Raw genomic sequence first — 21205 nt, forward strand, 5'->3', positions numbered from 1 at the left:
TTTAAAGTGAAGCTCTATTTGCTCACAAATTAAGCTGGCCGTAAATGTGTAAACAGTTTCATCCCTAAATAAATGTTAACGTTTCAGACGGGGAGGAGAACTTTAAAGGAGAGTTAATGAGATATTGTATATACATTCATTTATTAAGTTAAACACCCAAATGTTAGTTAGTAGTCGCTTCAGCTAATAAAAATACTACGACGCTAATTACGAGAGTTCTTATTTGTGTCATTAGCCAATGTTATGTAACAACGCTCAGTGAAACAGCTCAGTCGGCATATAGACGCGTCCGGTGGCCGGAAATTATTCTCTCACTAATTAACTCCGTTTGTGTAGATGGGCTTTTAAGAGTAAAGTTTACACTACCAATAGGAGGTACATTGAACGGATGCTAACGAAATCTCCCGCACTGTTTGTTCTGGTGTGGGAAACAAAGCCCGGCTCTGATTAGATCTAACAAAGCTTTACCGAGCGCCGCTTGAAGACTCTTCTCTATTATTCTCTCTATATTTATATTTTTGGAACTATACCAATGCGCTTCTCCGATGATTTATAAACAAGATTTGATATAGTTTTCTTTGTTTTATGCATCCATAGACTTGACGTTTATAATATATAAAATATGTATTCGCTTTGGGACGAGAAATAAACCTTTGTATGTTACTAATATATTTTAATCATCTATATACTTGCTGTAAACGTCAGCGTTGTATAAGTTAATTTTACAATTATTTCGCGTGATAAATATCAATTGATAGCTTTCTAACTCTATATATTTAATTATCTGGGTACTAACGAATAAAAATGATTTGCAACCTTAACTCATTGCAATCATTGTATGCGATAAGGTTTCGGTTGACTTCATGGAGTCGTCGCACTAATAAAACATTTACCCGCAGCGGCGTAAGGCGAGAAAGTTGTTGGGTACAAATGCTAAGTTAGAAGGGGAACGAGTGCCTAATAGCCATTAAGTCTGTTGATTGCCGCGGCCAAGGTGCAATTAGTGTCGCTTAAATGAACCTATTACAATTCGCTGTTGCCCTGGTAACTTTAATTATTAATGAGTATCATCAATAATACTTAAAAAAACATAAATTAATAAATAGAGATTAAGATTATAAAGAATTGAGAAGAAATTAATAACGAAGGGAAAAATAATTTAATTAAAAATTAATCAAATTACTTTAATGATATTTTTTTGACAAGGGTAACTCACCCTTCTTCTCATATGATCGTTTTAAAATGTTAATCGGTTTTTTTTATTATTATAACAATTATCTATTTTTACATCATAAAATAAAACTTTTTATTTTATGATGTAAAAATAGATTTACTTTTTATTTAGCATTTTTACTTTTAAAAATAACTAATAATGACCGTGGTTAATTAATCAAAAATCAGCAAATAAATAAAGTAAAACAATTGACAAACGAGTGTCAGATTGGAAAACCACGTCACAAGCAATGAATCCCTCTTAACCGGTCGCTCATTTTATGCTAATGGCTTATAGAGAAATGCTTTATGCGTTCATTGTTTCGTGAAACAATAAATAATAGGTTAGAGTTATTGAGATATTGCATGCGGCTGGGACACTAAACCGACCGCGTTCCCCTCTGCTAGCTTTTATTTTTTCACGAGACTTTGTATTTCTAGTAATAAGTGTACATTATGTTATGTTATACTATTTTAACACATTTATGTCGTGATATAAAATTAACGTTTATGTTACATCGATTTTTATTAACTTTATTTTTAACTATTATACAGCACGCGTAGTTAATTTTCAGAAGTAGTGAATAGTTACGTAGCGTTCTTTATTTTCATATATGTACATGTACAATATCGGATGAATAGTAATAATTCATACATATTTGTGTTATTACTATTCATCCGATATTAAGACTTCGAATGCGAAAGTGTCTATATGTTTGTGTGGAAATTTAGAGCACTAGAAAAAGTCCAATGCACTCATAGTTCGTTTGTGATAAGCATAATACATTTCCTCACTCTCAATATAAATTGTGGATTACGAAAGATTGCAATAATAAATGACACTGAAAGTTTTTAGAACTGGTTAGTTTAAAAATAATGCTTAAAAATTACTGCAAATATCGAAATTAGTTACTCCTATCTAATATTTTCACTTTTATTTTAAAATCGTGTCATTAATGTAACTATTTGGCGGCGACTTAAAAATGACACGTAAAATTTCAACATTGAATGATTTTATACGATTTTCGCTGCGGTATGTACAACAAAATCAGGAGAAACATCGTTTAAGCTTTTAGTGATCAAGCTACATCTCGCCCACTATTTACAACTTGTTTAACGAGTCCTGACGTGATCAGATATGGTGTTAGGGTAGCTCAATTTTCGATCGAAAGTCAAAGATCGCGTTGATTGGTGCCGTTAAATTATAAAAATTTGAACATTTTTGATTGTTACAGGTGAAAAAACTTATATCTATAGTTATGATTATCAAAACACTATTTTCACAGCATGTATATCGTAATAGAGTTGCATGGAAAAATTAAGGGGGAAAAGATTATTGCTTTATTTTTAGGTTGGTCAGACTGTTATGTAAAAACAAGAAAATAGTGACAACAGACAACAAATACTTTTGTACCACAAGTATTTGTTTGCCCGTTGCTTATCAAAAATTTTAAGAAGAACGTGTACGCTGTAGAAACGTGTACCTCATTCATCAGAACAACGCGTTAGTGCACTCGGCCAAACGAACAACTGAGTATTTGATTGGCAGGTGCAAATATGTTCATTATGTTTCTACATGTCGTTCTACATTTCCGAAACTGTATCATGCTACTTCTATTTATTTCTAAAAGAAAAGGAATTACATTGTGGAAATTTGTTTTATGATGTCGAAAAGGCAGTGGTTGCATTTGAAAACGTACCCCCTAAAAAAGGGTGAATCCATTACTTATCACAATTGTTTTAAAGGATGCAATGATGCACAGATTGTCAAGCGGACTGATTAAAACAATAAATCATTTACAATTTAATTATTGTTGTTCTAAAAACTTTCTTTGTCACCAGTGTATAAGTAAATTATTTCAAACTTAAAATGTATATTGAAGTATATATACATAATGAATTCATAAATTGTAGACATCTTCAAATTGAAATACTTCAATATTATAACGTTAAATTAATATTCATAACGTACAACTCCGCGATAGCGGGAATACGAATTTTATGATTATAAAGTAACATTATTCTTCTATCTACAGAGGGAGGGTGAAATTGATTAATTAAATTTGCATAAGTTAGCACGCTAGCGCTGCGCGATAAGCCGGGGTGCTTTAACGTAACGCGGCTGTTTCTAAATATGCGGCTAAAGTCACGTTCGTGTCTCGCCCCGTCCCCCGCGCGGCCCCCGCCTGTCCCCATGCAAATGAGCGCTCCCGTGACAAATTGGATCGAAACCGCTTTCACCGACTCCAATAAAGGCAGCTGCATTTCGTGCGCAGCTCCCACAAAAACTGATTCCATTCCTCTACTGCTTACACTCGCACACCGGTAGATGCGCGTAACGGTCAGTTTGTATTGTTTCAGGCGTCCTGGTGGTCAACGTGACATGGCGAGGAAAGACTTACGTAGGAACTCTGCTGGACTGCACGAGACACGACTGGGCTCCACCACGGTTAGTACTTTTGTTTTTCAGCTTCTTTATCAGCCGATAGACGACGACAGTAAAGTTTAAACCACCCCCAAAGACCTTCACAATGGCTGGTTTCGCGGAGCTCGCAACCAGCGACTTCTCGCGACCATGGCTATTAACTATGGCGTCTACCTAATGAAGGGTCTACCTACGTCGCGTCAATCTGCTCGGGTAGCAAAACGAGAGCCTTTCATTGCAATATGTCCCGCTCACTACCGCTTGACCTTGGTCAGTGCTCTATATACATGCTGTTGCACATTCTCTCTACTGATTAATAATAATAAATGTTAATAGGTTTTGTGATTCTCCGACGGAGGAATTGGACGCGAGGACGCCGAAAGGTCGCGCGAAACGCGGCCGTGGTGCCGCGCCCACTGACATGACCAATTTCACGGAGACGCGCTCATCCGTGCACAGCAAGCTGCGCAATGGCGGCGCAAAGGGACGGCGGGCTTTGCCTTCTCCTACGCCCTTCACTCCTCCCAAGCCGGACTCTAAACGGAAACGCACGTCAGAAGCGGAGGAACGTCCGCCGACACCGAAAGCGAAACGTCCTCCGCCCACACCGTCATCACCACCACCCGATCCCGTCCTGTTAGAGTGTCCAGAGCCAAATTGCTCTAAGAAGTATAAACACGCGAACGGCCTCAAGTACCACCGGTCGCATGCTCACGGCTCACCCGATGACGACGACAAGGACGGATCCAGTTCGGAACAGGAGGAACCTACCCCCGAACCGGCGTCCCCGGCGCGACCTCCTTCCGAGCCTGCTACCCCCGCGACGCCCGTCAAATCACCAACGCCGGCAAAGTCTCCTGACGTCAAAAGTGATAAATCACCAGAAAAATCGCCGGAGAAAGCAGAAAACGTGGAGGCATCTCCCCAGCCGAGGTTCCCTGAAGAGTTCGCCCCGACGCCAGAACCGGCAGCGCAGCCTGAAAGACCGCAGACACCCCCCGCGCCGGCTACGCCTCCACCTGAAGTCCTCCCGCAACTACAGACTCTGCAACCGACACAGTTTAAGGTATTTCAAACTCAAAATATCTTTATTCAAATAGTATATATGTAAATCCCACTTTTGAATCGTCAATCTTAACATTTTAATTCTGAAATCAGCTATCTCTGGGGTCTACTGTTTTTTTAAAGCATAAGTAGCTTAGATGACACATCAAATTTGGACGACTGTGGGGAACCCACTTTAGTTACATTGACAATATTTTAATTTTACTGTATAGTATAAGATGAAAATACTAATAAATAATTAAAAACATTCTTTAATAATTCGCTGCCAATCCGTTGAAATTGTATTATGTACCGGCCGGAGCCGAGTCTCTCCAGGGAGCCCTCGAGCGTCGCTATCTGTAAACAGGTTTTAGGCTAAGCGCCTTCTGCTCTCTATCGTCTCACACCCCCGGAATCTGCAAATGCTACACAATTGATGTGTAACTATAATTACAAAATAGACGTATGACTTAAGGAAGAGATTATATAAAATGTTGTAATTATTCCAGGTGAAACCTCGGTCAGCACTGATGCCCGCAGAGGAGCGTAAGTCGACGGAATCGCCGCCGGCCGAGTCGCCCGGCAAGAGGCGAGCGCGCCGTTCGCCCACGCCCGGCGTGCGCTCGCCCGCGTACTCCGATATCTCGGACGACGCAGCGCCCCCGGAGGGCGCGCCCGACGCCGAGCCCAGTCACCGACCGTTCCCTGTTTACCATCAGGTTTGTTCACTACCTCAGCTTCATGCACTCCTGGTACTCGCATAAAAATCAAACCGTTACACTTACGTTTAACATTAATTTTATACATACACCCTTTTATCTTTTTTGTTGTTAAGATAGACTACATATTTCTTTGACTATACAAAGTCGTGTGTTCTCCTCATCAAATACATTGTTGCCGTCAGATTTCTTCACTACCACAGCTTCATGAACTCCTGTTTATGTACCAGTCCAAAGCATTTTTTTGCAAGTTGTATTTGCATCGAGCAGGTTTATACTTTACATATCTCGGAATTAATACTTTTTATTTAAAGTGCTAAAACTAGTACGGGAAACAAAAAAAAATTCATCGCCCGCAACGGTTAGAGACTGCGAGATATTAATTAAAAAATGGAAATAGAATTTAGTAAAATTAATTGAATGTTAGTAAGTAGAATATGAATTAAGCATCGCCTATCTATTTGTTTGCAACTAGAAGCAGTTAATTCTGTGGTTGGGTCACCATTAAGCTAAACGCTGTGATAACGGTTGTATGATAACGATATTTCACAATTGACAGTACTACGGGCAGCCGCAGTATTTGCCGCCTACGCATCCGCCCACCGCGCCGCCGACAAACGCAGATAAGGGCAAAGAAGATATTAAAGGCGAGCCCAAGTCCGATCTCAAGGTACTTATTTATCAAAATAATTTTAGCCTGCTATACACTCCTTTCTACTTCTAGGTAATTTATCTAAGACTTCCGTGTCTACTATCGTTAATTACAATTTGGTATCGTGGCCATTTTTGGGGGACCCAACTCTTGCGTCTATTGGCTAATGGACGTCTATTGGCTGACATGAATGTAAGAATGAATTGGATAAAATTATTAAACAATTAAATAAAACTCTAAATTTTAAACCTACTGGAGATCTTTGGGCTATGTATATGCTTTTACAACATAATCCCAGAAAACATTCAGAAAGCTTCCATTGGTAGATATAATAAAAATATCAAAGAATGTTTGTGTGCTAAGGGTACCCTGTTAACGACTTCATACGAGATAGCATATCTTACGAATAATGTGTTCGCCTGTTCACTATTTCAATGGTTTATTAATTATGTTATTTTTTAAAGTATTTAAAAAATCTTAATCCCACTGAGTTTCGTTGGACTGTTTTTCTCATGTCAAGGGCATTTTATATAAACAGATGATAAACTCAATTTATTGTCAACAAAAGATGTAAATACGACGTATGTTGAATAAAGAATTTCTGAATGTGAAGTGCAATATTTATAGAAAATTTTATGTAAACATAGATTTCTGTTTTCAAAGGCTGAACAATGTTGCATGGAACTCGTATCAAATATACCGAAAGCCTGTGGTTACAAGGCCTCAGTTTAATGTTTCTTTAGAGTGAATGTGTTGATACATTGATCACATAATTACTACTATTTAGTACCATAAAGATTTTAAATTTATTGCCTTTGTAATTTATTTAATCGTCCGTGATTTAGATGTAGAGCACGGATCTATTATCAATATAGATCATTGTATCTATTAGTAATCAATATTTCTTTCTGTTGTGTTGAGTACAAAATGTAATAAATATTTTTGATAAACGTCGTTGGATATGTTGGTATGCTGTTGGTATACGAGGTATTACGTTGTTAACAACCAAAAATTCAAAGGAAACTTACTGAAATTTTTCGAAACTGATGATGACTTTTTTAATAACCGTTATTATAAAATGTTCCATTTTGTACATAGTTGTTGAGCAGTTGATTCGAATAAAAAAAATAATTTCAGGACGGAAAACCCGAGAGCGGACCGCAGAAAGTACTTCCACAGCATTTTTATCCGTATAATTATGTCCAAAATTTTTCCTACAATGTGGAGGCTGGGGCCCAGCCGGGAACACCTCTAGAAGACAAAAACAAGTCCCTTTCAGACCCAGACCGGTCCAAGACGACGCCAAGTCCTTTAGACAAGAGCAAACAGCCTCGACCGCCGGATGGTAAGGAAAATCCTGCCCGACCAAACGAGAACCATCAGATCCTCAAAGAGAGTATAGAAATGAAGGCACAGATGGGTTCTTACGCTTTCCAAAGGCCTCCACACACAAGAGAAGAGGACTTGAGAAGGTAATACAACCCTCAATCAATAACAGAGTAAACTGAAACGATGTTAAACGTTTTTCATATGAAAACTAAAAGAACTTGTTAAAATGTAATAAGGAAAATAACTTATTTCTAAAATAGTAGAGGAAACACATTCTTTACATAACAGAAAGCTTATTTTTTCAATAATTGAAGTGTCACTCTGAAATCCTTTTTTTTCTCGATTGGATAGTGACAGGCCAGTAACTTACGACAGTACAAAGTTTTTCAGGACAGTGAATTTTATTTTTTTTCTAGGTACTATATGAGTCTGGAGCAAAGACGTAAAGACGGTAGCGATGTGAAGCCAGGGGGTCCAGCGGGGGGACCACCCGGAGCAGTTGCCAACGCGGGAGGCGTGGGGCCGCCCCGAGCCCCCCAACCAGCGCACAAGCCGCCCCTCAAAGAAAAAGACGATAAGCCAAAGGAAGAGGTGAAGGTAAGTCGTATTCATGTATGTTGCAGTGTTAACAGTAAAGCCCTTAATTATTACTACTTTTAATCAGGTAATATTAAGTTCAAAAGCCAGGCAGACAATCTGTGTATTATTTTTTTAAACACTTCTTATACAATGTATAATGGCGAATGTAATGCCGAAGCCATTTTCTACCAGTTAACAATTTGAGAGGTGCAGAGATAAATGAATGAAGGTAGGTTAAGTTAGTAAATATAAAATAGAAGAAGTACAGAATGAAAAGAAATAAAAAGTAATAGGAACATAAAACCTGGCATCAATATACTAATCATCACTACTAGCTACAATAGTAAATAAAAATGTAATGTCGTAAGAGATAGCAATCGTTAAAGTAACAATGGAGAAGATTAATACTTTATAATGATTAGAGAACGATTAGCCCTTAAAAATAACCAAAAACTATTTCACATAATATCTGATAATGACGCAGACCGCGGTATTAGAAATCTATGGAGGAATGCTCATATCCAACTGCACATCATCCTGGGTGACTGACGAAATTATGAATATATTTTAGTTGTTGATTTTACCAATGTTTCGTTGTTATAGGTTAAGCAAGAAGGTCAGAAACCGACGACTGAAACCCAAGGTCCGCCGCCTCCGCCGACCTCTCAGTACTACCTCCCGCCGTATATGCAGCCTCCTCATTACGGCGCGCTACCGTTCGACCCCGTGTACCGGGCGCCGCTAAGCCCTATGCTAGTGGGGGGATACGGAGGGGGCTGGTCGGTACCAAGGTATCATGCGCCCGAGGATCTGTCTCGTCCGGGAGCGCCTGGCAAGCTGGAGCTGATACCTCCCGGGCAGTACTATGGAGGGCACAGTGGACACGGGGCACACGGAGCGCATAAAATACACGAACTGCAAGAGCACGCGAAGTCTCCTGTGGGCAAGGGCCCACGTGCGGAGGCCCCCAAGGAGGGCACACGTTCGCCTCCGCCGCAGCGCCACGTGCACACACACCACCACACGCACGTGGGGCTCGGCTACCCGCTCTACCCGCCGCCATATCCTGGTAAGTGAAACTACTTCTTTTTTTTACGGTTGCAGTATTAAAAATTGAAATTGGCCGTTCATAGAATACAATCCCTAAAAATAAACTTTTCTTAGTCCCATCCCCCCCGTGAAAACACGCTATACTTTCTGTGACCTCTCTAGAAATACGTCACAAAATTTACTTAAAGAATTCGTTAGGGTTTCCGTTTTTACATTTACCATCTATAACACGCGAGTTCAGTTTGTTATTTATGTGAAAATAAAATTGTTTTAATTCCATTTAATTGAATAGAATTTAAAACATCCCTTAAATTCGAATGTCGAATGCATCTGCTAGACTGAAGTGCAGCCGCACCGTGTTAGTAATTTTTAACATATGTAATGTAATTGGTTGCAGGGGCGCGATAGCATTCGGCTGATAAGCGGCCGAGCCCCGCACAGCCCGTGTAATTTCGCTTTAGAGAGATTAGATGTCTTTCGACTAAGAGAAGCAGAAGGGGTGCGTGCGAAGGAGGGCACTAATGGCAGATTGTGTGTTTGCAGCGGCTGCAGTGTTAGCGAGCACTCAAGCGGTGGTCAACTCGTTTCCCACGCCGCCAAAATGAACCCAAAAACCTTATAGAAAGGAATCGTCGGCTTAACCCCGTGTCATATCGCGGCCAAGAGACATGCGGCGACGCTCGGACTCTACCAGAGACGGTGAGCGTCTCCTCCCCGAAGAGAAAATCATCCAATGTGACGTACAGTGAACAAAGTGAGTGACGAAGGACCAGGGCGACTGGACAATACGGACTGTGACAGTGATTCCCGAAACGATATTATATTATAACCCGTAGCCATAATTAAACTCTGTGATCTCGCATAATCCACATAAAGTGTAGAGAATGTGATGTGCGCTTTGAATGTTTAGGTGTGTTCGAACTGATAGTTACCTGATCTTATATAGTGTCGTGGTTCGCGGACTCCCGTCGGACATTGTGAACATTGGTGATATGAACGTGGACACAGTTCGGACTTTAGCACTCGCTGTCCCCTGTTGTAACATTTTCGACTTTTTTTTTTTAAATACGTTGACTAGTAAAAGCACAAACTAGTTTTGTATATATTAGCGTTATGTGTAAATTACCCTACATAAGAGTCCATGCGATATAATTGTAATATAAAACATCGAATTTTTATCCCTTCGCCGGGCATTGTACTGAAGTTAGAAGCCCCCCTGTCCGAAGTCTTGGTAAATATAGCACAGTGAGATGTTTGTAATGAAAATAGCATTCCACAAAATAACAAAAAGCAAGCAACTTAGTTATAGTGTAAGGTTAATTGAATGTCGTAAGGTAGCGTAAGTTTGAAGGCGTCAATGTGATCATTACAATCATTGCAATGTGAGTCGTAGCGTGCACAAATCATATTCGGTCTCAATTTGAGGAATGTCTACTTATATATAGTGTAGAGAGCATCCTATAGAATTGTGGAGTGTTTGGATATCGCTGTGCGTAAATGTATGTCTGGCTTTTAATGATTACTGTGAAGAAAAATCTCATACTCCGATATTCTCCTTCTCAAGGATTAGTATCTTCGTATCCTCAGTACAGCACGATAGTTAAGAGCAGCAATCACACAATTTAATGTTATTAGGGTTATGAATCCCTGGTAAATCCTGTTCTATGTGTGGGTGTATTGTTTCATACAAAAATAGTCTTCCAGTCGGAATGTTCATGCGACTGTTGCAATATTTTATTTTACATTTTAATGTTTCCTATTTATTATTAAAAAATCAGTGTGGCTATTGCTTTGTGATTGTTCACCTGGTTAGATAATTTGAGAGTGAATTTGTTATGGACGGAAGCGACATTTCAATATATGTAGTGAAACACTTTGACACTAGAGTTTGAAATATTTGTAAACTTATTTGCTATAAGTTAATGACTTTTAGTCAATGTATACAAGTACCTGTCTCATAAACAAAAGCGATAATTTACATATGTATAAAGCCCTCAGACTTAAAAATATATAGATAGGAGTCACATGGACATGGGAATAAGTTTGGTATAAATTTGTACATGTATATTTAAGTAAATATAGCTTGATAACGAATTTTTGGTGGTAAGAGAAAAAATATTCAGAATCAGATCTATTACTATACCATCTTTTAGATAACAATTGCAAATCAGAGATTTAAATGGATTATTAATGACAAAGAGTGTTTTTGGTAAAAAAAAATTAAGAAATATACATGTACACCCAAACTTTGATCCATACTTTCAAAGAACTTAAAATCAGAATTTTTAAAAAGCACTTAGATATAGAATCCTTAAATGTTTTGAGATAACTTAAAAAAATTGTGGATAGATCTAAAAATGTGACCAAGGCTTAATGACAATGCTTGAACCTTAAGCATTACAATTTTGCACTGAAATAAATAGGCTTGATTTTTTAAATTGACCTCTAATTATTTATTACCACATATGACGTCGAATCATAATAATGTAAGATGAACAAAAGACAAGACTATATTTTTAATGTGATATTCTGTCTATATATTTGTCTGATGTGAAGCCTATGCAACTAAGTTAGTTAAAATTAATGAATCATATGAGTGAATAACACATATGTCAAAATCAGTTTATTGTTTAATACTATTGCTTTCCTTAAGTCAGTACAACTGCCTAAATAATGTTTAGGGAGAAATTGGAACAGTTAGAGCTTCTTCAGTACAAACTGTTATTTCCTAAGCTAAGTCGAAAATATAATTTGGCAAGAATTAGGTTTAAATTTATCGGCAAGTTAAAAACCGTAATGTACAATTCATTAAAGATAACAACAATACAATTTCAACGAGCTATTATTTTATGTAATGCGAGAAAGTGACATCGGTATTTAAAAAATACAGAAAATATTAGTTTTTAAATGCAGGCGGCTCTCTGTTTTTATTTATTGTGAAATTTTATTCGAATTATTGGTGCAATTTCTCGCAAATGCTAGGATTTGATTGTTTTATCATTGTAACAAAATAGATGAATATAAATTATCTCCAAAAACGAAATATTTCAGTGCCCATTTTTAAATAACTAATTCATTGTATAAATGTTGTTGGAGCATGGATGACTAACATGATCTCAAGAAACGCTCGTGAATTGTCAACGGAATATAAATATAGACTGAAAATTTTCTTCTTAATCTATGGACGCGAAAATAACGCTTTCGTTAATTTTGTACTGTAGTAGTGGGCAAACGGCGAGAGACGCGCTGCGCGCGACTCTGCCCTTGTATCTACTGTGTATATCAATATTTGTGTATTTTTTTGATGTAATTAAATCAAAGTTTGATTTTCTTAGAAGAGAATTGGAGTCGTTAAAAAGGAAATAAAGATAAATTATTTCTTAGTAACGTGTTTTATTTAAATATATTCCTTACAGATATAAGGTTGCTTACATAAAGTGCCATCTGTATGTTATGCTATAAAATTAGTAATTTTAGTAGAATTGACTAGGAAAAGCATGATAAAAGATACAAACAAATGGTAACGTAATATTAATTTAGTTTTAAAAATAAATAATTTTAAAGCTTAATTATACGGTCAATAGACAAATAGTGTAAAGTAATTAAAATGGTTAAAAATTTAGAGTTAAAAAGTTGCAGAGGAAAGTTTCTTTGGTTATATTTACAAAATCTTGCTTCCAGGCAAATAGGAAACTGTCTTAAAAAACGTTTGTAATTTCATGAAATAAAATAACTACTAAAGCAACTACGGCAAGTATAAAAAATAGTCAACTTATCAATAATACTGACAATTTTTTTTTTACATTTGGTAATGTACAATAATAATATTGATAAATATCAGTCTATATCGTCAGGTCTCAACTGCCTCTCCCCTTCTGTGAGAAATATTTGCATAGCCTTGTACAATAGGTACAGACCAAGCATGCGTCTCTCTTTCAACGGCCAAGAGGCTGTAACTCCATAGTAATTGCCACTCTTTAAATTTTTCAAGTTTTGTATGCCAAGCACGTCGATCATTGCCGCTTCGTACGTGAAAGCTTCCGCCGGAATAATGTTTTGGAAGATGTGAAGACATATCACACCCACATTGTCAGACCAGATGTTGAGTATGTGTTGCACTTTTTTGTCATTGGATGTTTTGAAATTCCGTTTCCAAAGAGTCAGTGCTTGGTATAAATGAGAATATGGCCTTGAACGTTTACCTGCGAAATTATCACAAAAGCTTTAGACACTAAGAGAATTCATGTTATGTACAAATATTTCAATTTCAGTATTATGTAACACTTAATTATTATACATAAAGGAGTATCTAATAATATATATATTAGAGAATTATTAAAAAATACTTTTAGTCCATAATAAGTTTTTGTTATTGAAAATTATATTCATTTACATTTTTATCTAAACTAGAAGTGTTGGTTTATAATAAAAAGATTTGAATCAAAAAAATCTTCATATTAGAGTTGGCGAGAGCCGGCTTGTGCAAATTGTGATCTCTGTTTATTACTGACTTGTTAAGAAAAATTAAACTTACTAACCTTTCCCAACATAAAAAATGGAATTGATAAAGGTAACCCAAGATTCATGAGGGTTTTGTTTATTAGCAGTCCCGGGCAAGTTGTTGGTTAGCCTCGGGTCCAGGAGTAGGTAGGCGAAGGAGGTTTTAGTGGTGCCCTCGCGCCATTTTTTATTGGGATTGGCGAAATCTGCTCGCGCTTTCTGCTCTAACTCCAAATACGGCGACAAATTGTTCAACCAATCCGCAGTTCGAATTGATTTTTCTAATTCTATGCTGAATGCTTAAAAAATAATAACGTTATTAAGAGAGTAATCATGAAGTAATGGAATATTGAATTTTTATTTTGGGACTGAAAAGTAATGTTGTTTCTGCGCATGTCGATATTTAATTGTCATTTAGTAGCTCATTACGCACTTGGAAGATGTTGTATACTAGATGGCACAAGGTTGTTTGTTGATAACAAAGGTGATTACATTGCTGATTAGAAATAAAAACTTGTTAAAAATTAAGTCTGTGATTTTAACTTAATAAAGCGACATTACTTTCTGGTCCCCACTAACGCAACATAATACTTTTAAGAAAATGTCGAATTATCACAAAACAAAATAGACAATATTGTATGGGGTTATACCGCATATATTATTAATTTTTCTTAAAATTTATTTTTTTAATCTCATTAAATATTTGAATAGTGCTATTTGTATGCTAAACATGTAGTTTAAGAAAAAGATAATTTATATTAAATGATATTTTTTCACCGATTTAAGATCCTTTTGTTATTTAAAAAAAAAACGTTATGCTTAATTTCAACTTTTATACTAAACATGGATAATCATTTTATTCCACATCCCCAGTTAACTAAAAATAGGCATAACCAATATGTAGTATGTGTTAAGTATGAGGAACATATTGGTAAACAATAAGAGAAGCGCAATGTTGAATCAAGGTAAAGAATTTAATACAAACTGGACTGGAATCTTTCATATATTTTTACTTAGGTTTTAGTCCAATTAATACCAATTTAATACACACCTCTGATATGTATTTTTCCATACTGAACTGATAATTTTAACATTGTATGTAAATAATGAGAAAAACAAGATTAATATAATAACAAATTGTCAAGTTTGACAGAAAACATATTTTAAAAAAGTTCCAATAACACTCACTTTTTCCATCTTTGTTAACTGGAACTGTAGGACACTTTCGTAGGTTATGTAATTTTTTCAAGTAAAGCGTTTTAGTATTTTCTTGTATAGGTCCTGGATTAAATCCCAACCGCACCAACTCTGATCTAAGTGTATTCACGTCATAATCCATGGATGATGGAAGGGAGGAAGCAGCTGATAAAATAGTTTGGTCCGGAGTGGACGTAGCATCATCATCTACTGGCAAACTGCAATGAAAACCATAAATATAATGGTTGGAGTATTGCTATTAAGTCAAGCAGAAATTTTAAAAAATTATTACGAACAATTTGGATCACAAATATGCAAATTAAGGTTAGAACAGGATACAGAACTGGATTTGCCATCAAGGGCATGACTGTATGTTGACTCAGATAAATATAAACTTTTAGACACTTACACAACTGGGGAAACACGCAACCGTTTCTCAATCAATATTACACTTTCCTCTTTGTCTTCATATTTATACTCCTCATGAACATTGGCCAAAATAATATTTCCACCAGAGTAGTTGCTGCTAACACCGCTACTGGCTGATGATCTTCTAGTATTTCCAGCTCTTGTCTCCGATAGTAGATCACTGTTGCATGATGACAACCATTCATTTGTTTCATTCTGCACCACTGCCAAAGCCTTATCTAGATCAACTGATCTGTCATCCGAGAGTGATTGAGAACAACTACATGTCAATTTCTGCATTTTAGAGCACAGTACAATTTCATTATCATGACTTTTAGACTTTTTTAAACAAGTTTTTGTGTTGTAGTTTTTATGTACTATAGAAGCAGGAGATCCAGGAAGAGAGAAGTTTTCATAAACACTCGGCCTTTGTTTATGTTGACATATTTCATGTGTATCTTTGGTTTTGTCTATTGTCTGTTCCAAGTGCTGAATTCCGCTTATTTCAACACCTTGACTCCTCTTTGATAAACATGTTTTGTAACTACTACTTGTTACATTTATATCTCTTAATATTGAGCTTTTATCTGTATTCATATCAAGAGTTAATTCTGTACAGTCAACATGTCTCGAAGGAAACAATCCATCTTCTAAGAAATAAGTATCATTTAGTATTGTAGGATACAATTTATTCATAACTAAGCTAGTTTTGTCACACCAGTTCCGAACCATTTCTGATTTTCTAGTTGTATTGTCCATTTGGTTATCAACGGACGGCTTATACTCTGCAACCATATGGTCTGTAGTCACTAATACCCTTTCTGAAATAGAGAATTTATTTTAAACATTTATTTGTAACTGTTCACAAAGTATGACAACATAAAAATTCAACCAGATGTAGCAAATTGCATATTAAGTATTTGCACCTGCCAGCACAATCTCACCTAACAGGTTTCACAAAAGCAGATGTTTGATTTTTTTCTGTTATAATTTCAATGTGTTGTTTATACCTATACATTATAAGACAATATACAGTTACCAGTAAGATAAAAACCTGTCTTAAGCAAGTATTTAAACAGCATTCAAATACTTGACCTAACAATTGAACTAACTGAAGGACTTAAATCTTCATATTTAATTGCCCTTTGGAGGTCACATTGAGTGTAGAATGCACCTGCTATGACACATTACTTGATGAGCAAGTACTTTCTTGATGAGCCACTTATGATAAAACAGTTTAGATACACAAGCTTTGATTTTATAAATATTCATTTATTTCTTAATACTGAAAATGATTCTAGTTGGAAAATAATAAATTATTGGTTCATCTAAGGTACACAGAGAAAAAGAATTTTAACATGTCTTTTCATTATAATTATAAAGTACAAAAGTGTTTTAAAAATTACGATTTTTACTTTGATCAGATTAATTAACATTTACTATCTGTTTTGCAAATTGTACTGCAAGAATTTATTGGAATAGGAAATTATTTCAGATTGATCAATTTATTAAAGATGATTTAAAAAAAGCTGATTTTGATTAAAGCTTTTACACATTTTAATAATCACACTCCACCACAATTACATGCCAATAAACTTTAGCACAAATATGACTTAACAAAATTCAAGAATAAGAGAAAAAGCTTACATGTCTTAAATTTTAGATGTAGTATAAAAAACAGAATTAAACAAATAAAAAACATTTACCTAAATCTAATGAATAAGCACATGGAGATGTTAATGAGTCATCTAAGCGATCTTCTACATTATGTAGATAGTTATATACATCCCACTGTTGTTCTCTAACAGCATAGTCAAATGCGGAAAAGCCATCCAAATCTCGCTGTGAAGGTTCTCCACCACAGCCAATAAGAAGCTTTAAGTTATCCAATCGGCCCCAAATCGCAGCAATGTGTACAGGTGTGATCCCATCTTCATTGCTAAACATTGATATTGTAGTATTTCCAAAAAATGTACAAAAATTTGATTGATTATTATTTATAGATTGTACTCTAAAACTTAATTCAAAGCAATAAGTTTAATTTAAAAATTTATGTGAATTTAATAATCTCAGATTTAACATCAATTAAATTTTATTCAACTCCAATTTTCTTAACTTATAAAAAACATAGTAAAAGATGTCTACGTAAATTTAAAAGGAATATAAATTTAAAAGAATTAATATTTCAAAAATGCTGATAAGAAAGATTTTTATTCTAATTACTAAATTCAATAAACTTGATTTCTACTAATTTAATTGCACCTAATTATTAATTTAAGTATTGAACTTTTTATTATTGCATAATAGTATACAGCATAGTATATTATAGGACATACATTAACCAATTTCAAAGAATTGTGTGTTCAATTAATTGTTTCCTTTGTGTGTTGCTAAATAATTGCATAAAAGGAAAATTGTGAAATGTGGGTTAATTGACTTTTCCTGTTGTAGGTAACTTGTCTTAATCATACCAAACTCAAAAAGAGATCATGTTGCAATGTTGACCATATTATATATTGGGCATTGCAGCGGTTACATGTTTAAAAATTGAGTACTTTTAACATAATGTTACCAATTATTTTTAAAAATAAATACAGAAATTTAAGAATGATAGTCATTCAACTATATATATCAAAAGCACCACTAAGTTATTTATATATATATAAGTCTGTAATTTAAATTTATTGTGAAAAGAGAAATTAAAATAAACAGAGTGCTGGAAGTTATTATTGTTAATTCTATTGCTGTCTTTTATATAATATACTTTTATGAATTCCAAACAATAATATCTTAAAATTTCTTGTATAGTATCCCATTATGTAAAAAATTTAACTAGATTTACAGAAATTAATTATTATAATTTCATAAAACAAAAGATAGCTTGTAAATTATTTGCTATATTGTTTTAGTAACATTATGCAACATTGTTTAGGAGATGACATTTCATCATATTTTGAGAACAAAATCTAACAGGAACTTAAGAATGTTTCGAGATTAAGGATAAAACAATAATGTCTTACAAAATTTAAACACTTGCCATAAATTTGGATCTCCTCCATGTTTTAATATTATTTCCGTACACTGTTTAGATTTTTCGATAGGATCAATTCCTACGGCTAAATGTAGAATGCCGATACCTTTACATGGTAAAATATTATTTAGTTCTATAGATTCATTATCAATAAATTGCTTGACTGATCTGTAAAAAATAATTATACAAATTAATCCAATACAAATTAGATATGAATCAAAAGCGAAATATTTTTTATCAATTGAGTAATAAACATTTAATCCGAAGGTGTTTTGAAAGGAACCCCTAAATAATACATTATTGGGAGATTGTGCAATCGACGAAACTGCACTTGAAAAAAAAGTCCTACCTTATATCGCCACTTTGAATTAAGTCGTATAATTTAAACAACTGTTTATACGTTGTGCCCATGGTACTCCTTAAAGCGAACTACATTAGAAATCACCGGGTGTGCAAATTGTCGGTCCCCATTTCCTGTAGGATTTCCGTTGGAAATATCACAGTTATTTTTAGATTACAAGAATTTTCATCTTCCTTAACGGTAACTGCGTCATTCAGTGTTAATGTCTTGAGCTTGTTCTCTTCGCACTACTTTTGTTTTTTTTTTCTCGAAAATTTAAATTAACGTCACGCTCACGATTTTCTTTGTTTACGTTTGGTAGCGGGTATAATACGTTCCGTTCCCCAAAATTTCTAAAAGTCCTTGCTGTTCACGATTTGTTGCACATTTTTAGAATATTTCTATAAAAACATATAGTATACAGTAAAAGTGTGATCAGAGTTGTAATATGACTTTTTGTTTAGCAAGTTGATAAACTCAAGCAATAATTGAACAAAAATAAGTAGACTTTCTCTCTTTTTTTTAATTCAAATTCTGGTGTAAAGGAACGTTAAAGAATGTAACGACCTATGATGTATTGTTACAGCGTAATAATTATAGTGCCCAGTAAAAAGTTTTTTTTAATATAATTGTATATATTAATTACTTATATTTTTTTGGAAAATTTTTTATTACACAGTATACTTGTTTTCTCCAAATAATCTCTACAGATCAATTTGTAAGAAAAAGGAACACAAAATGATGGAAAAAATATGACCTATCTACTTCATTAATTTCAAGTTTATATAAGATTTGTATAAAATGAATACAATCTGTGTCAAGATTTTATTATGATCATTAATATATTCTAGAAAAAATTTCACATTTTTGCGCCTCCGCACATCCGTTGCCTGGAGCTATTTTATTCACCAATTTGGCAAAACCGGCACAGCCCACACATATAATTAAAATTTTATTAACAAACATGTTATAAAAACCGAAGATATCAACTTCAATCAATACTATCTTTTGTAGACACATGAATTTTGTCTCATTCTCCTCTAAATATATATATATATATATATATATATATATATATATATATATATATATTTTATCATGTTTTGGTCGGATTCAGCTAGTTAATACAACTACCGGTAAAATAATCACATGCAAAACGCAAAACTTACTAAATTATCATGCATTGGTAGTAATTTCCAGACAACCTAGTATCTTTAAAAATAACTGTAATTTGTTTAAAAACTCTCCAATACATACGCATATAACCGATACATAGCTGTAATTAAGTTTTTTCGTCCCTTGTTAAGTGTTTTAGTCATGTTTGAAATAGTTATGTTCTTTGAAAACAGTTGAAATTGAAATGTATTCTAATGGAGTAGTTTTCGTCACTTGCTTGTGGTATTTCAAAGTTAATCATGAAGTCAAACACTGCTTGGTATGGGGGCTCAGTGACGAACTAAATACATAAATAAACGACTTACCATTTCCGAACATACTTTTAAACCATAAAGACAATGTCACCGATAAACGTACTGTAAACAGATAAAATTAAAAGTGAACGCGGGAAACTTTTTTTTAATAATCATTATTATGCTTATCCATATATACAGGCGTTTTGGAATAAAAAAAATCATATGCGCCGCCACGTTAAAAATGCTTTGACGCCCAGTATTGTTACAGTATATTACAAATTGTCGCTGCGGTAATATCCGATGTTACATTAGGTTTTGCTATACAAAAGCATATGTAATACACGTATTTATTTGTCTCTTTAATAATCTTTTGTTCATCCTGAAATTCTATTGGTCTGTGTAGTGTAGTCGACGGAATTACTGCAGTGATTTTTTTTTTATAAAAAGACTTTGCTCCAAGACAGGAAACCTATCGTTATTGTGTCTGCATACTATTAAATAACAAATCTATATAATTTTCAATATTTGGTATACGGCTTCTTTCTTGCGGTAATGTTAGGAAGTGTCCTTGCGTGGTAATGAAATCCGCAGATATACCCACTCATATATAATACTTTAGCACGAACGTGGAAAAGCAAAGAAATCGTTTATCCCATGGGCTATTTAGAATTCCGTTTGGTTGCCCGATAAGTCGTTGAAACATTCAGTTCGCTTATTTAAATATAGTGGTTATTCAACATCGTTGCGTGCCAGACTACTTCTTTTACAAACTAGAAATTTATTTAAAAATTTGGAAAGCAATTTTTTTTACTAACATTTATTTTCATGAAAGAAAATGATATCTTATTAGTTATTTGTAATAAAAAAATAAGTAAAACATTCAAATTCCTTAACAATTTGCAGTTATAAATTTATGCGCCTGTCAAATAAACACCGGCAATATGTGTATGACAAACATATAAACATTTGGTTTGGTGAAAGAACTCCGTATTCCTGAAGAGATTTGTTTTCGCCCCAAGCAATTCTGTTCTCGTCAAGTGCACCGTATCTCGGAGCACATACTCGCCAAGCGAATGAAGGGATTCAAAACGGGAGCCATCTTTCTCGACGTGGCTAAAGCGTTAAACAAAGTCTGGCATAATGGACTCGTATAATACGAGGGCCAAACTGAAAGTTTTTAGAACTGGCAACTTAAAAGCATTATATTAAAAAAATAAGTTTAAATTTTGAAAATAGAACTCTTTACCAATAATATTGAGTATACATTTCATTCATTTGTCATTTGTTTTACGATTTGGCGGCAAATT

General features: G+C 34.7%; 2 protein-coding genes across 6 annotated transcripts in view; one reads left to right on the plus strand and one right to left on the minus strand.

Annotated features, from left to right (window-relative positions):
- Window positions 1-11234, plus strand: part of LOC137921737 (zinc finger protein 608-like) — a 123892-nt gene extending 112658 nt beyond the window's left edge. For 4 of the 5 annotated variants that reach the window (XM_068764550.1, XM_068764551.1, XM_068764552.1 and 1 more), the window contains 8 exons: window positions 3574-3661; window positions 3974-4703; window positions 5191-5400; window positions 5960-6070; window positions 7190-7524; window positions 7798-7978; window positions 8564-9029; window positions 9554-11234. In XM_068764550.1, the coding sequence (XP_068620651.1) occupies window positions 3574-3661; window positions 3974-4703; window positions 5191-5400; window positions 5960-6070; window positions 7190-7524; window positions 7798-7978; window positions 8564-9029; window positions 9554-9615 (2183 nt within the window). In that variant the 3' untranslated portion in view covers window positions 9616-11234. Of the gene's footprint in view, window positions 1-3573; window positions 3662-3973; window positions 4704-5190; window positions 5401-5959; window positions 6071-7189; window positions 7525-7797; window positions 7979-8563; window positions 9030-9407 lie in introns of all 5 variants that reach the window. The other variant, XM_068764555.1, reaches the window with a different exon arrangement.
- A 1183-nt stretch (window positions 11235-12417) lies between these two features.
- LOC137921738 (ankyrin repeat and LEM domain-containing protein 1-like) lies at window positions 12418-18784 on the minus strand. The gene is made up of 7 exons (XM_068764556.1): window positions 18496-18784; window positions 18153-18314; window positions 16822-17054; window positions 15117-15936; window positions 14699-14925; window positions 13549-13809; window positions 12418-13212 (listed from the first exon to the last, which is right to left on the minus strand). Exons 1-7 carry the CDS (start codon window positions 18555-18557, stop codon window positions 12848-12850), a joined length of 2130 nt encoding a protein of 709 aa, XP_068620657.1. The 5' UTR covers window positions 18558-18784; the 3' UTR covers window positions 12418-12847.
- Between the last annotated feature and the right edge of the window lie 2421 nt (window positions 18785-21205).

The sequence above is a fragment of the Battus philenor genome, unplaced genomic scaffold, assembly GCF_028537555.1.
Source record: "Battus philenor isolate CCGP_79_NKW_IND1 unplaced genomic scaffold, ilBatPhil1.0.hap1 SCAF_19, whole genome shotgun sequence".
NCBI classification, from domain to species: domain Eukaryota; kingdom Metazoa; phylum Arthropoda; class Insecta; order Lepidoptera; family Papilionidae; genus Battus; species Battus philenor.